Source organism: Biomphalaria glabrata, chromosome 17 (assembly GCF_947242115.1).
Source record: "Biomphalaria glabrata chromosome 17, xgBioGlab47.1, whole genome shotgun sequence".
In the NCBI taxonomy this organism is placed as follows: domain Eukaryota; kingdom Metazoa; phylum Mollusca; class Gastropoda; family Planorbidae; genus Biomphalaria; species Biomphalaria glabrata.
The window spans coordinates 26877794-26894590 of record NC_074727.1 but is presented as its reverse complement, the minus strand read 5'-3'; the positions used below and the strand labels follow the sequence as shown (position 1 = coordinate 26894590).

General features: G+C 35.3%; 1 protein-coding gene across 3 annotated transcripts in view; it reads right to left on the bottom strand.

Moving 5' to 3' along the window:
• The window catches only part of LOC106079506 (uncharacterized), a 262219-nt gene extending 248931 nt beyond the window's left edge, over nucleotides 1-13288 (bottom strand). For 2 of the 3 annotated variants that reach the window (XM_056015519.1, XM_056015522.1), the window contains exons 1-2: nucleotides 13139-13288; nucleotides 5133-5699 (exon numbers count right to left, since the gene is read on the bottom strand). In XM_056015519.1, the coding sequence (XP_055871494.1) occupies nucleotides 5133-5658 (526 nt within the window). In that variant the 5' untranslated portion in view covers nucleotides 5659-5699; nucleotides 13139-13288. Of the gene's footprint in view, nucleotides 1-5132; nucleotides 5700-13121 lie in introns of all 3 variants that reach the window. The other variant, XM_056015521.1, reaches the window with a different exon arrangement.
• Between the last annotated feature and the right edge of the window lie 3509 nt (nucleotides 13289-16797).

The following is a 16797-nucleotide window of genomic DNA, read 5'->3' as shown; positions in this document are numbered from 1 at the left end:
TTGCTTAATTCCTTCTTCTTATAACTATCAAGGCGATGTTCATTTAAGCTTGTTCTTTCTACTTGTATCTAGGTTTCTTGCATCTAGTCTCCAGTTTGGTTGCAGATCTGAATCTCTCAAGTCGACACAAATGTTGTGTCTATACATTATAGCTTCAATGTGTCCAATGTCGAACGGTACAAACTTTGGACCACAAGGCAGATGAGGGACGATGTGTCATCATTGAATTGATGATGGGAATATCAACTGATGGCTTCATTGGTGTAGATAATAGATACTGGTGAAAGAATGCGGCGCTCCTGTGCTAAACTCTCTAGTACTCGACACATTGCCGTTTGTTGTTACTGTCGGTGCGTAGATTATGGCATTCTAGCACCAATGTGTATTAAGTGCACTATTTTTGAACGCACTTTCTTTTTGTTGCCTTGCTTGTAAGTTAATGGAGTGTTTTTGTTCTGCTGGTGTAACGTTTGTTGAGATTTTTCTGTGTTCCCCTTTTTAGGGTGAGTATCTAAGGCACAACTGCGTTTCGCAGTTGTTTCGATGCCATAGTGATAGTCTACTAGACCTTTCTAGTTTGTCTTTACTTTGTCTTTACAGGGAGTTAGCTTGGGATTGGAAGTCTACGCTGGTGACTAAAGACAGCAGTGTCAGAGTGTGTTGTGTTTTCGAACATTAATGTGTACGTTGTGGGACAGCAAGGGGTAGAATTATTATTTAATTAATAAATTCACAGTCTTAAAATGTTCAATGTCATTACTCCATTAGTTTGTCATCATACTTATATTTATATCATTAAATATTTACATTGTTACCAGTGAGTCATTTATTTATTGTAAGCACGAAGGTGCCTGGTTAAATGTCAGGGGCCCGGGCAAACGAGCTAAGGCCTTAACATAACCCTGACAGTTGGGGGCTCGAGTCCGGCTGTGACTACCAGTCACAGAACTATAATTTCAATCATTATATAAGTTTTAGTTACTTGATTATGTAGCAGCAGTGTCTACAATCTAATAATTGTTTACATAGTATTGCATCACAATCTACTGTACTAATATTGAATTGTGTACCATTGGCAACGATGTATATCGAAAGTACCAGATAAATACAATAAATACATCCTTTGTGATATAAGTGATATAACACTATAACTATACTGTACTATATACTATATAACTATTGTATTGCAAGATTGAAACACATTTGTATTTTCTTGTTTTCTATATTGTGCTTCACCTTCGAACGAGTGTCTTCTCGCTCTCGGCAACAAGCGAACGTGAGTGTAAAGTGGCTGTTGGTAACTACTGAAGTCTGAGGCTACTAGTATTGTGTTGGATTGTCCTGTGGCAACTATATTTCGACGCTGTGGCCTGAGTGAGGCACTTTCCTCCAACGTGGGATACTGCACAGATAGGTTTCTTTCTTTGCCATTTAACCGCAGGCTCTAGGCTTTAGTTGATCTCTTGTACAATTAGTAGAATTTTTTTGGTTCCCATATTGTATATAATTTAAATATAATACAGCCAAGTAGTGTACATTGTATTTACCATGGAAACTAGGTTGACAATTACTGCCCAGTTTATAAGTGATGGTCGTTCTCTGGGATACGAAGGTGAAAGGTTAGAGAGGTATGTGGCTGAGCAGAAAGAAGATTATGAAAAAGCCAAGAAAGAGGATTTTGAACGAGAAAAGGCTAGATTTGAGAGAGAGGAAAGATTGAAGGCAGAGGAGAAGGCCAGATTTGAACGTGAGGAGAAGGCCAAGCGTGAGGAACACGAGAGGTGGAAAGAAAGAGATGCCAGGGAGGAACTCAAGAGGAAAGAGGAGATGGAACTAGAAAGAATGAAGGAAAAGTCAGCAACAGCGGCTGGGACGGCAACACAGGCAGAGGTGCGGCCTAGAAATGTTTTAGATAAACTTGACAAGAGCTTCCAGGGAATGAAGGAAGACGATGACCTGATGGCATATTTAACACACTTTGAGGCCGTCGCAACAAGATGCAAGATCGATAGAAAGGAATGGTCATTGCTCCTGTCCTATAAACTAACTACCTTTCTAAGAAACTGTATGCTGCGTGACAGTCTGTTTTTGAATGAAAATTATGAGGAAGTGAGGACCGTATTACTCCGACATGCGGATATAAACGCGGAAACCTGCCGCAAGAGGTTCCACCGGGTAAAACCACGACAGAATGATTTTAGGGGTTTTGTCACAGAGCTGCGAAATGCGTTGGACAATTGGTTGAAAATGGCTGAAGTAGGCAAGACTGTGGAAGAAGTGAAAGAGTTGCTGGTGAAAGATAGAATACTTGAGAATGTGTCCGGTGATGTGTACAAGCAACTTATAATAAGTAAGAAAGGCACCGTTGATGATATGATTGATGTTATTGAAGGTTTTAAGGTTGCTAGTCCGGGCGTGTCGCTTGCTAAGGAAGACAAAGTGTATGTTGCGGCAGAGTGTAGTGAGCCTGTGATGAATCGGAGTCCTGGGGGCAAAAGGATGGAGATCGCTTGCTTCAGTTGTGTGGATAGGGTTCCAAACACTTACCCGATTAATTCAACTGATAGGGAAGACGATTGTAATACTGTGGTCAGAGCACATGAGCAGAGGCCAAGTGATAGATGACTAGAGGGCCGTCGCGAGTCCAAGAGTCGTCGTGACTATAAGCTGATTCCGGATCGTTACACAGTGACAGTTAGAAATTTACCATATAATGTTAACTGGCAGAAGTTAAAGGATAGGTTTAGAGATGTTGGTTTGGTGGGATTTGTGGAGGTTTTGATGGCGAATGGGAAGTCAATGGGTGTAGGTCATGTTAGGCTCAGGAACCTAGCAGACGTTGCGAGAGCAGTTAAATATCTGGACAAGTCCAAATTTGGAGGTAGGAATATTGTGGTTGTCCCTCATCGTATAAGCACGCGGGGATAACGTGATGATAACTAGGGTACTCTGGTAAATCCATATTGGGTTGTTTAAATATCGAGACCTATGGATGAATGGTGTTGGTATATTTAGATGTTGATGTAATCAATATTCTAGACGAAATTTTTTTTCCATTCCACTTATATCTTTATATATACTTAAAGTAAGTTGAGTATATACTTTGTTATTTAAAGTATCGGAACCATATCTGTTAGTTATGGGAGTAAAAGTTTATTGGTAGATACGTGGATTTAGTTTTTCCTTTTAAGGCATTCTTACGTCGTTTAAAATCCACGAGAGTAGACTGGAGCTGTGAGTGTGCGAAGGCATTGAAGAGAGTGCAGGCCTGTCTGTGTAAGTATCCTATTCTTCGATTGCCTGATTTTTCTCTACCGTTTTATCTCCAGACTGATGCCTCAGACAAAGGGATCTCTGGCATTCTTAGCCAGTGTGTGAATGGTATGTTGCATCCTATAAAATTTGTGAGCCGTAAGTTGTTGCCTCGGGAGCAGAAGTATTCTATCATTGAACGGGAAGGATTGGCCATTGTATATGCAATAAAAAAAATTGGACAGGTATCTGGCCGGAAAAAAATTTCATCTCCAGACTGACCACAAGGCTTTATCTTACCTTGGAAGCACTAACTTTACCAATGCACGTATTACAAGATGGGCGCTGATGTTGCAGGATTATTCCTTTGATGTTGTTCATGTCAAAGGGGAGGACAATCTGCTTGCTGATCTGTGTTCAAGATTGCTATAGACTTTCAAATACGCAGCTACATGAGCTACATACTTATGTATTGTTTTTATACATGTCTTATGCATTTTATGGTTCCAATGTATACATTGTTGTTTGAAAATGTTTGCACTTTATGTTAGATGATATTATGTTGCATTTAGTATTATTGACATTAATTTGCTGATTATGCATTTTAAATTTGATTGTTTGGTAGATTGTGATTTTGTGAATGGTTCATAGTGTAATGTGGATACTTTGGTAAAAAGTGTTATTGGTAATTTTTCTTCTAAGTTGTTATGTTTGGAAGAGTGATGTTAATGCGGATGAATTTTCCTAGATGGATGTGCTTACCTTGTAGTTGCAATGATATCTTCTTACTTTTCTTTCAGTTTGAGGTACGGAAACTGGTCCATACTTTGTAAGAACCAGTTTGGGGGGAGAGGGGGAATGTCGGTGCGTAGATTATGGCATTCTAGCACCAATGTGTATTAAGTGCACTATTTTTGAACGCACTTTCTTTTTGTTGCCTTGCTTGTAAGTTAATGGAGTGTTTTTGTTCTGCTGTTGTAACGTTTGTTGAGATTTTTCTGTGTTCCCCTGTTTAGGGTGAGTATCTAAGGCACAACTGCGTTTCGCAGTTGTTTCGATGCCATAGTGATAGTCTACTAGACCTTTCTAGTTTGTCTTTACTTTGTCTTTACAGGGAGTTAGCTTGGGATTGGAAGTCTACGCTGGTGACTAAAGACAGCAGTGTCAGAGTGTGTTGTGTTTTCGAACATTAATGTGTACGTTGTGGGACAGCAAGGGGTAGAATTATTATTTAATTAATAAATTCACAGTCTTAAAATGTTCAATGTCATTACTCCATTAGTTTGTCATCATACTTATATTTATATCATTAAATATTTACATTGTTACCAGTGAGTCATTTATTTATTGTAAGCACGAAGGTGCCTGGTTAAATGTCAGGGGCCCGGGCAAACGAGCTAAGGCCTTAACATAACCCTGACAGTTACATAGTGTGGGTGTTTTATCAGAGAGTTTAGAACGCAAGCTCGCATATTTTTGCCAACATTCAAGTCAGATAGTTATTTTATCCTCAGATTTGGTTGGATAGTGTTAGAAGATGGTGAGGAGTCTATATATATCTAGTAGCATATTTCCAACTGACAACGTCAAGTATCTACATTGTTTGGTTTGTGTTCCTTTCACGAAATTTACTGAAACATTTAATGCACAAAAATATCTTTGAAGTATTGTTTTAAAAAGTGTGCATTTGTATGAAGAAACAGTTTGCAAGCAACACAAAAATATGGTCAAATTTTATGTTAACTATTTTATCTAGTTTTTTGTTATTATTAGTATTTCGATCTAAACGTAAAAGATGGACTGAGCCACTCTAAGGGGACATTAAAACCTAGCTACCTCTGTTCATTAAAGTATCTAAATCACTGAGTTGTTCCCCTTACCTTGGCAATCCGCCCATTTCTCTGGTGCTAAGCCAAACTTTCCTCTGGCATCTTTGAAAAAATTGTTGTTCAAATCTGGAGTTTTGCCTTTTTTTACCAAAGCCGTTTTTTGTTTCTTTTGGCCATCTTCGTCCCGGTTCTCTATTGTGCTGAAAGTTCTGCGAACAGATAGAGGACCGTTTTCCTGGTAGGACTTGTTTAAGTTGAGCAGACTCACTGTTGGCTGATAAAGTCGAGGGGTGGAGCTTGGCTCCCAACGAATACTTTCGGGATCTCTACCAAAATAGTTATTGAAATCTTCTGAATATGAATAATTGAGCTTTAAATCAAGTTTATTCTTTGGACAGGGGAGATAATCGTTGACGTTGAAACTCCTCAATTCGTCTACATAGCGAGTTGTCTGCAAGGGCAGATCCAAGGGTCTGAAGGCAGAACTTCGGGCATCAAGAAACTCTGGCCTTAAACCTACCTTACTGTAAAGGCTGCCAGGAGTACAGCTGGAATATTGATGTGTGCTGAAAGACATCTTTTGAATAACAAGTGCCCTAGAGTTTCCAAACGTGCTGGCTAAAGAGAGATAAATGCCATTGTTAATTTCATTTGTTTAAATATCCATATATATACTTTTCTTCGTCGCTCAAGAGTTTGGACGAGAAGAAAAAGCTAAGGAAAGATCACTCTCTTATTTCTGCGGATAGTCACCCAACGAAAAAACAAGAGGGGGGAGAACAAGTATTCACCGGTCACTACGGATGACTGCCTGGTTGTGCGGTTTGCGCGCTGGACTGTCGTTTGGATTTATCAAACCCTGCCCGCTCCCATCCCCCTTTGTCCTTCAACTCTGAAGGAACATCCGAAACATGTAAAACATTTTACAAACAAACATTTTACAAACACTAAATAGCAGCACCGGACTTAACCATTGTGACCAAGGGGTCATGGAAAGAGAACAAGTAATCTACTATGTATAGTAGACACTAAATAGCTGGGCTGGACTTAACCATTGTGGGGCCCTATGCGAAACGGATTTCGCGGGGCCAAGTTTGGGTAGGGAAGCGGATAATAAGTGAAATTTAAGAGTTTATATTAGAAAATAAATTCGTCAATGCATTTTATTCATTTTTTACCACGTACAGAATTACTTTACGAGCCTTGCGTGTAGCAAAGTCATTTTGTTTCTTACATAGATCACGCTCAATAGCAAGAATTACCAAATGCTTCAATCTATCTTTGAGAATTGTTGACCTCAAGGTATTCTTCATTAGTTTGAGGTGGAGAAGCTTCTTTCACTAGATTCCACAATTCATTCCATCATTCCATAATGCCTTTTTTTATCGCGCGTAGGATTGACGTTTTCCATATTGAATGACACCCCAAAATGACAATTTTTGTCTATATATTTCAGGAGATTTGTATGGGTTTTCTAAAGATTTTAATAATTTCCGGATATTTCCAGGACTTTTTTGTATATCTTACAATTTCAGTAGATTTCCAGGAGCTCCTGGTGAATCGACAGGAGTCCGCGTGAATTCTGTTATAAGTTATACAATTGTTTAATTTAATAATTTTACACCTAGAATTAGCGCGGGTCCTATGAACGTGCGGGGCCCACTGCGATCGCATAGGTTGCAGTGGCCTAAGACCGCCCTGCAAAATAGCGGCGTATGCTACGTCGCCGGTCGACTAGTAGTGATAGATTAGGCTAGGTTAGGTTAGTATCGGCTTAGTTATCAGACCACTCCTAGTACAGACATGGATTATATTAGGTTAGGTTAGTATCGGCTTAGTTATCAGACCACTCCTAGTACAGACATGGATTATATTAGGTTAGTATCGGCTTAGTTATCAGACCACTCCTAGTACAGACATGGATTAGATTAAGTTAGTATCGGCTTAGTTATCAGACCACTCCTAGTACAGACATGGATTAGATTAAGTTAGTATCGGCTTAGTTATCAGACCACTCCTAGTACAGACATGGATTAGATTAAGTTAGTATCGGCTTAGTTATCAGACCACTTCTAGTACAGACATGGATTAGATTAAGTTAGTATCGGCTTAGTTATCAGACCACTCCTAGTACAGACATGGATTATATTAGGTTAGTATCGGCTTAGTTATCAGACCACTCCTAGTACAGACATGGATTAGATTAAGTTAGTATCGGCTTAGTTATCAGACCACTTCTAGTCCAGACATGGATTAGATTAAGTTAGTATCGGCTTAGTTATCAGACCACTTCTAGTACAGACATGGATTAGATAAGATTATGTTAGATTAGATTTGATTAGATTATGTTAGATTAGATTTGATTAGATTATGTTGGTATTGGTTCCGTTAGGTTAGATTGACAGAGAAACAGAAAGACTGACTATGTTCCTGATAGACAGACAGACAGACAGATAGATAGATAGATAGATAGATAGATAGATAGATAGATAGATAGATAGATAGATAGATAGATAGATAGATAGATAGATAGATAGATAGATAGATAGATAGATAGATAGATAGATATTAGATTAAGATTTTCTATTATTTGTTTATTTCAGGTTGAAAGATTCTGTCCTGAATTTTAATCTTCTAGAATATAGATGAGTAGATCTATAATCTATATAGTAGGCCTATATAGGGGGTCTAGATCTAGATACTGTGTAACATCTTACTCTAGATGAGTAGATATATATAGTATATAGGGGTGTCTGGAAATTTAGGCACCGGATATTTAGGCACACGGAAATTTAGGCACCCAGATATTTAGGCACCTGGAAATTTAGGCACCCAGATATTTAGGCACCTGGAAATTTAGGCACCGGATAATTAGACACTTTTTGACAAGGCTGAAGATTAGGCAATCTTTAATAGCGACCTTAATTTTGAACATAATTAAAAAGTTTTAACGTATATTTTATCCTAAGGCTGTGGGCTATCGGTGACGTTATCAAAAAAAGCAACTATAATGATTCTAACTGCATTTTCGTGATACAAAATAAAAGCTGACAAAACGGAAAAAAAAGGACAATCATGAGAATGTGTGGATTCAGCGGAGGGGAAGTAGAGATGATTCTCCGCTCATTGCTCACCTCCATCACCAACCCCTAAGGATGACTGGTGAGTTTTTGAACTTGATAATTACGCAAGTCGTGTAAATATTTAGTTACTAATGTTAATACTTTAGATTAAATAATAATACTATAAAATATGTATTCTTCATTATGTCGGGGAGTGTTGGTGATAAATAAAATCGCCCTCTCCCCACCCACTTTAATCCTTAGGATGTGCTCTTGGAAAAGGGATGGGGAGGTCCGTACATTTGAAAGGGGGATGGTGGGAGAGGGGGCGGTACAAACGTTGATGTTCGGCACATCAACCTCCTTTCTTTGGAGGTAGTCGCCTGTGTCAGGGAGTTTGATTCATTGGTTTATTAAGAACTGTCAAAATAATACTCATAGTAAGACCTCTACAGATTTGGCAATACTATCAGCAGAATAAGTATTTATAAGTGACTAATTTTTCCCAAAAAAATTGAAGTAGAAATTTTTAACGCACTTACACTATATGTTCCTACAAGGATTACCACTTCTTTCTATTAATACAAAGAGAGAGAGAGAGAGAGAGAACTAAAAGATATTTGGATATAATTACTATTATAAACATTATAAAATAAATACTATTATTCGTTTATTCACATATAAAACCGAGGCCTATGACGATAATAACGATTGGTCTCGTTTAAACCACTAAGTAACTAAGTTACACACATAATGCCCTCCCCCCGGTCCACGCACATCCACTAAAAGACTGCCTAGTCAGCCTTTGCATAAGGCCGGCCCTGCTTTTAGTAGCGCACTTTTATTGATTCGCTTCCTCCCCCCATACCAAACCAAACAAAAATGTATTCCTTCGTAAACATTCCCTTACCACTTTTTACATGTCTCTTGGTATTTTGTTCTCTGAATGAAAAGAAATATCAATTTGGATTTCTTCATTGTAATCTCTTTTTTACACCATTTAAAAGTAGCAAAATGACAACAGATCTAGATTTATCTTTTCAATGCTATAAGGATTCGTTACAAAGTACAATTACTTGCTTGTAATCTCTTTTTTACACCATTTAAAAGTAGCAAAATGACAACAGATCTAGATTTATCTTTTCAATGCTATAAGGATTCGTTACAAAGTACAATTACTTGCTTGTAATCTCTTTTTTACACCATTTAAAAGTAGCAAAATGACAACAGATCTAGATTTATCTTTTCAATGCTATAAGGATTCGTTACAAAGTACAATTACTTGCTTGTAATCTCTTTTTTACACCATTTATTAAAAGTAGCAAAATGACAACAGATCTAGATTTATCTTTTCAATGCTATAAGGATTCGTTACAAAGTACAATTACTTGCTTTCTCTCTCTCTCTCTCTCTCTCTCTCTCTCTGTCTTTCAATCTCTCGCGAAAATAAAAAAAAACTTTAAATCTATCTTATTAATTAATGATATTAGGATTTTTACAATTTAGAAATGACGTAGGCTAAGCCATATTAAAAATAAGTAGACTTTGGGAAAAAGAAAAAAAAATCGCTTTAAAAATACGGAATTTGGGAAATTCTTTAAATATGGACTGCGGCCTTGTGGGGAAATACCGAAAATAAAATAAAATCAGGTATGTAAGAAAGCTTGTTTTTTTGTTGTTGTTTTTTTTGCGAAAAGCGGTACTCAGGTCGTAATTCTGTCAAAACGGCTTATAACTAGGCGGGCAAAAAAACGAATTGCGGAAGTAAAAAATGACATAATAATTTAGAGATCGCATTTTGTACAACATAGGTTGTTCTTGGAGATAGATTTATACATGAATGAAAGAGGTTGTACTTGGAGATAGATTTATACATGAATGAAAGAGGTTGTACTTGGAGATAGATTTATACATGAATGAAAGAGGTTGTACTTGGAGATATATTTATAAATGAATGAAAGAGGTTGTACTTGGAGATAGATTTATACATGAATGAAAGAGGTTGTACTTGGAGATATATTTATAAATGAATGAAAGAGGTTGTACTTGGAGATATATTTATACATGAATGAAAGAGGTTGTACTTGGAGATAGATTTATACATGAATGAGGTTGTACTTGGAGATAGATTTATAAATGAATGAAAGAGGTTGTACTTGGAGATAGATTTATACATGAATGAAAGAGGTTGTACGTGGAGATAGATTTATAAATGAATGAAAGAGGTTGTACTTGGAGATAGATTTATACATGAATGAAAGAGGTTGTACTTGGAGATAGATTTATACATGAATGAGGTTGTACTTGGAGATAGATTTATAAATGAATGAAAGAGGTTGTACGTGGAGATAGATTTATACATGAATGAAAGAGGTTGTACGTGGAGATAGATTTATACATGAATGAAAGAGGTTGTACTTGGAGATAGATTTATACATGAATGAGGTTGTACTTGGAGATAGATTTATAAATGAATGAAAGAGGTTGTACGTGGAGATAGATTTATACATGAATGAGGTTGTACTTGGAGATAGATTTATAAATGAATGAAAGAGGTTGTACTTGGAGATAGATTTATACATGAATGAAAGAGGTTGTACTTGGAGATATATTTATAAATGAATGAAAGAGGTTGTACTTGGAGATAGATTTATAAATGAATGAAAGAGGTTGTACGTGGAGATAGATTTATACATGAATGAAAGAGGTTGTACTTGGAGATATATTTATAAATGAATGAAAGAGGTTGTACTTGGAGATAGATTTATACATGAATGAAAGAGGTTGTACTTGGAGATAGATTTATACATGAATGAAAGAGGTTGTACTTAGAGATAGATTTATACATGAATGAGGTTGTACTTGGAGATAGATTTATACATGAATGAAAGAGGTTGTACGTGGAGATAGATTTATACATGAATGAAAGAGGTTGTACTTGGAGATAGATTTATACATGAATGAAAGAGGTTGTACTTAGAGATAGATTTATACATGAATGAGGTTGTACTTGGAGATAGATTTATAAATGAATGAAAGAGGTTGTACGTGGAGATAGATTTATACATGAATGAGGTTGTACTTGGAGATAGATTTATACATGAATGAAAGAGGTTGTACTTGGAGATAGATTTATACATGAATGAGGTTGTACTTGGAGATAGATTTATAAATGAATGAAAGAGGTTGTACGTGGAGATAGATTTATACATGAATGAGGTTGTACTTGGAGATAGATTTATAAATGAATGAAAGAGGTTGTACTTGGAGATAGATTTATACATGAATGAAAGAGGTTGTACGTGGAGATAGATTTATACATGAATGAAAGAGGTTGTACGTGGAGATAGATTTATACATGAATGAAAGAGGTTGTACGTGGAGATAGATTTATACATGAATGAAAGAGGTTGTACGTGGAGATAGATGAATGAAAGAGGTTGTACTTGGAGATAGATGAATGAAAGAGGTTGTACTTGGAGATAGATGAATGAAAGAGGTTGTACTTGGAGATAGATGAATGAAAGAGGTTGTACTTGGAGATAGATGAATGAAAGAGGTTGTACTTGGAGATAGATGAATGAAAGAGGTTGTACTTGGAGATACATGAATGAAAGAGGTTGTACGTGGAGATAGATGAATGAAAGAGGTTGTACTTGGAGATAGATGAATGAAAGAGGTTGTACTTGGAGATAGATGAATGAAAGAGGTTGTACTTGGAGATAGATGAATGAAAGAGGTTGTCAAGAAGTCTTATCGACAAAGACTTATATGATGCTTAATGAGGAATTTTTAAAAAAAAAAGTTAATTACTTTTGTTTTAATTGATTATGAAAAATACCCTTTTATTTTATTTTTACTAATACATGGACCAGGAAAATTTTCAAACATTAAATTTTGTTTCCTGTTAGATCTCATGTCTGGCCATACTTCTACCAAATGTTCTAGCGCTATTGCATGTGCGGTTTGTTCACAAACTTGAAATATACGGTTAACATTGAGCCCTATGAGAATTTACAGTTTTTTTTAGATAGCCTAAATAACAAAATTGATATTAAAAAGAAAAAGAAAAAAAAACAGGCCAGGGCTTGTAGGGCGCCTAATAGTCTGGATATACCAGTATTCTTTTTTATAATAAAAATACTCGCATGAGTCTACATGCGCATTTTTCAAAAAATTGTTTCAGACTATTTTGATCTCGTTCAATATTTTGTTTCTGTCTCCAGACCACTCTTTCTTGTAGTTCCAGGACTTGAGAATTTGTCAATTTCCTTCAAGATTTACACTCTAAACAATTAAAGTTCATAAATACTAATGAAATCAGCTTTGTGAGCTAGAAATTTACTACTCATAGTAGATCTACTCTTAAATTTCTTATTTAATAAGTAGATCTATCATCTACAAAACTCAACTTTAACTTTAAACTTTTGACTTGAGGGGCGGGTGTCGTCCAGCCAAGCCCGGCTTAGCCAGAGACAAACTCTCCTCTCATTTGGTCCATTGCGCTCAATGTTAGGTTAAAACGCAACAAAAAAAAAACTGTTAAACATACAGCAATAGTTTATAGATCATTGGAAAGTTGTAATGAAGTATTTTAATGATGTACTATCAAAAAATTGTTTTTTTCAAAGATAAATTTTTCATTTCACCTCCCTAGTTTTTAGCAAGCGTCTAGGCCTAGGAGGTAAAAAGAACCTGTTTATGAAATTTCATTCGGATCTGTACGAGATCTTGTAATGAATGAGTCGGTGGTATTTTACAAATAGATCTAATCTAGATCTAGATAGAATGTATTTATATATATTCTTGATCTAAATGTATATAGACTATAATAGAATCTACTAGCTAGATCTAGATCTAGATTCTAGAGTCTAGAGTATACTCATTATTCTAGAGTGTAGATTCTCCTTTAAATTTGACTATTGAATGTAATCCAGTAAAGGATCAAGATGGAGTCCATATAAACCCTTCAAGCCACCTATACAAAGCTTTTACCTTATTCTGCGGTGAACTTTGTCCCCAGACCCCTTTGAAACCAGATATCTACACCACTAACACAAAATGTTACATTTTACGCTAAGAGACGAAAGATCTGGCAGCTGAAGACTGAGTAACAGGAAATGATGTCATCTGAATGAATCCGTAATGTGTGCGTCTCGGTTCTTGTGTTGACGAGTTGTAAAAAGTGCGCACTACATTCAAACATCAAAGTCGGAAGCGGCTCTGGTGTTTACGAGTTTAAAAAAGTGCGCACTCATAGACTTAAATATATCATATCTAGACTGGACATGGAAATCTTGTAACACTACAAAAAATGTGATTTTTTTTTTTAAAGTTGAAACAAGGCGTTGTTTTGTAAAGTAGTTTAAAGACGTAAATATTTTTTTTAAACCCTAACCTATGTAATATGTAATTTAATTTATAGATCTAGATCTAGTAATTGAACATCAAAAATATGAGTACTCTCGTCTCATAATTATTATTTTGCAATTTTTAGATACATAATCTAGAAATATCTAGGTAATCAATCTATTTAAATGTACATAAGATGATTAAAATAAACATATGTAGAGAGAGAGAGAGAGTAGTCCTTAAGAGAATGCAGGCACGATATGGCCTAAATTGTGCCGATGTGCCCAAAACCAAAACCAAACCATTATTTCGATCTAGGTTTTTTGAAACATTATCTCAATGGAAACTAACCGGAAATGGCTTTGTTTCATATATTTGCGTGAATATATAGCTCTGTGATTAATAGCCCATTCTAAAGAAAATCCGAGAAATGATTTTGCATTATTTCTAAACTTTGAAAACCAAACATCATTACTTTTCTAAGAAAGGATTAATTGGGGCTACTTCCCTTAGACCTTGAAAAGGGAGTTATGTACATAAAAATCTATATATAAAAATATATATAGGTCTGTGAATCGATCAATCGCGGATAAAAATTTGATTCCGGTTTCCAGTCACTAGCAGATCCAGAACTTTGGTGTGGGCAGAAAGTAGCTAAGCCCCAAATGAGTGTCCCAGATTTGTTTTTAAATAAACAAAATATTGCGTCACTGTCATGTCATCCTGCTTTTCACGTTGTTTTATAAGTTCGTGACCCTGTAGCGTGTATTCCACTCAGAGTATTAACTCTTTCCGTGCGGTGTTACTCTCAATTTTCAAGGAGTAGCGCTGACTAGTATCGTGTTGCTGTCAGAACCAGATGAACATATGTTTCATGCGCAAATTTTGACAAATCTGCAGTATTGGAGACAGCAGCTATTAAGTAGTTAGCAAAAACAAACTCAAGCTTACGTGGTCACAACGAAAAACTTAATTCACCCATTTTGAAATTTCTTGCAGAATTTGATGAAGTTACGAAACATCACTTACATAGAATCGAATATGGGAAGACACATAATTTGTCATCAGAAATTCAAAATGAGTTTATTAACTTTATAGGCAATAAAGTTAGGGAATCAATTGTTGGGAAAGTCAAGCAAGTTTGTTACTTTTCTCTGGTGCTTGATTCTACCACAGATGTTTTTCATCAAGAACAGGCATCCCTAATAGTTCGTTACTTGATGGTTGATAATTTGGAAATAAAAGAGTCATTCATTGGTTACTTTGAGTTTAGAAACCTGATGGACAACATTATGAATAGCTGGTTCTAAAAACTCTTAAAGACATTGGCCTGGACTTTGATGTGTCCAGAGGTTCTAACCTTATGATAACGCAGCCACAATGAGTGGGGCCTTCTGTCTGCCTGCAGAAACGTCTCTTCTAAATCCAAAGGTAACATTTCTGAACTGTGAGAATCACTCTCTCAACCTGGCAGCTCTTCATTCTGCTGAGATAGATCCAGCTATTGTCACTTTTTTAGCGGCCCCCGTAAGGGGAAAAAGCCGCTCTTAAATGGGGCTTAAAAAGTTTAGGTGCAACGGCTACTTTTGGTTTTCTAAAAGCAAACCGTTTAATTTATAAAATTAATTATGCAAGCGATTTTTTCATAAAAACACACCAATTCTAAAATAATTACGTAAATATAAGGGAGGCAATGTTACAATATGCTAACAAAGATGGACTATTTTTGTGTATTTTCAGTATCGCTAAGTCAAATATATTTATAAAATGTACAAGAAATGTTTACAACAAATATAAATAATAGTTAAAGGTGTTTTTTCTGGTCAACTAGCTGCTAAAATTAAAAGAAAACATTTCTGTTTGTTTATAAAGGCTAATAATGCGCTTTGTATGTAGATATCACGCACATTTTTTTAAATGGACTTTTTATGCAGCGACTTTCGTGCAGTAGCGTAACGTCGCAACATTCGGCGGTGCTAAACCAATTCCTTAAACGTTTTAAAAAAATCAGATTTTATTTATTTTTTGTTAAGTGCCCCCATCCGAATAAAAGAAGCTTATTTTTGTGCGTTTTGTCTGTTGGTCGGTCTGTCCGTCACGATTAGATTAACATATAGAATTAGAGGCTATTGTAAATCTGATTTAACCTTTAATTTTTCATTCAGGAATATTGCAATAGTTTTAAGTATCTATAATAGATTGTTCCGGATGTTTTGTGAAAAACAAATCAATGCCAGCGAATATTTGTTTGCTCTTCTAACTTATATTAAATTTTATTTCCATGCTTAAACGTTGCAATAAACACATGATCTTAAATACATTGTTCCGGTTTTTAATGTAAATAGCATATAAATGCTAAATAAAAATATCTATACTGATTTATATTTCATTAACTATAAAGGTGTGCCGGATATTCTTTTATAAAAAATAAATTATGACAAATGATTGTTTGAAATTGCATAATTGACTAATATTACACTTATATTCTTGGACACTACGTTTATTTATCAATATCAATTGTTCCGAATTTTTAACTTAAAACAAATTTATGTCAAATGACTTTATTTTTTCAAAAATATCGACAATAGGTTGTTCAGGATTTTAAAATAAGAAAGTAATTTACTAGAAACGATTATTTAAAATCACTTTTAGACTTATTTTACAGTAAATTTTCTTGCCGAAACATAATGAAAGTTGTTTAATCGGTAAAGAATGTTCCGGATTTTGTTTCGAAAAAGAAATCGACCTACATTACTTTAATTTTCTTACTAATCGTCGCCAAAAATGATCCGAATTTTATATGAAAAATCTAATAACGCTAATAAATGTTTAAAATCCCTCTTCTAATAAATGAATCAAATCATTTTCTCATTTATGAAAATTGGTTGTTCCGGACTTTTAATGAAAAATATTTTAATTCTATTTATGTAAAATCGCACTTCTCTCTTACACTACATTTAACTTTTTAGCTAAAACGTTAGAAAATCTAATTTCCTAACACCAAAGTATGGTTTGAAAATCTCTCCATAAGGCTATGGTACATCTAATTTTCATAACAGACCATCCCACAAATTTCATTTATCTGGAATTCTTATTTTCTCTCACTATAAATATATAAATATCCGGAACAATCTATAATAGAAACTTAAAACTATTGTGATGTTTCGGAAAAAAAAAATTTTAATCAGATTTTCAATAGCTTTAATATGACGGACAGACAGACTGACATACAAAACAAAAAAAAACGTCTTTAATCCTTTTATATATATATATATGTTATATACATATTTAGTCTAACTAGT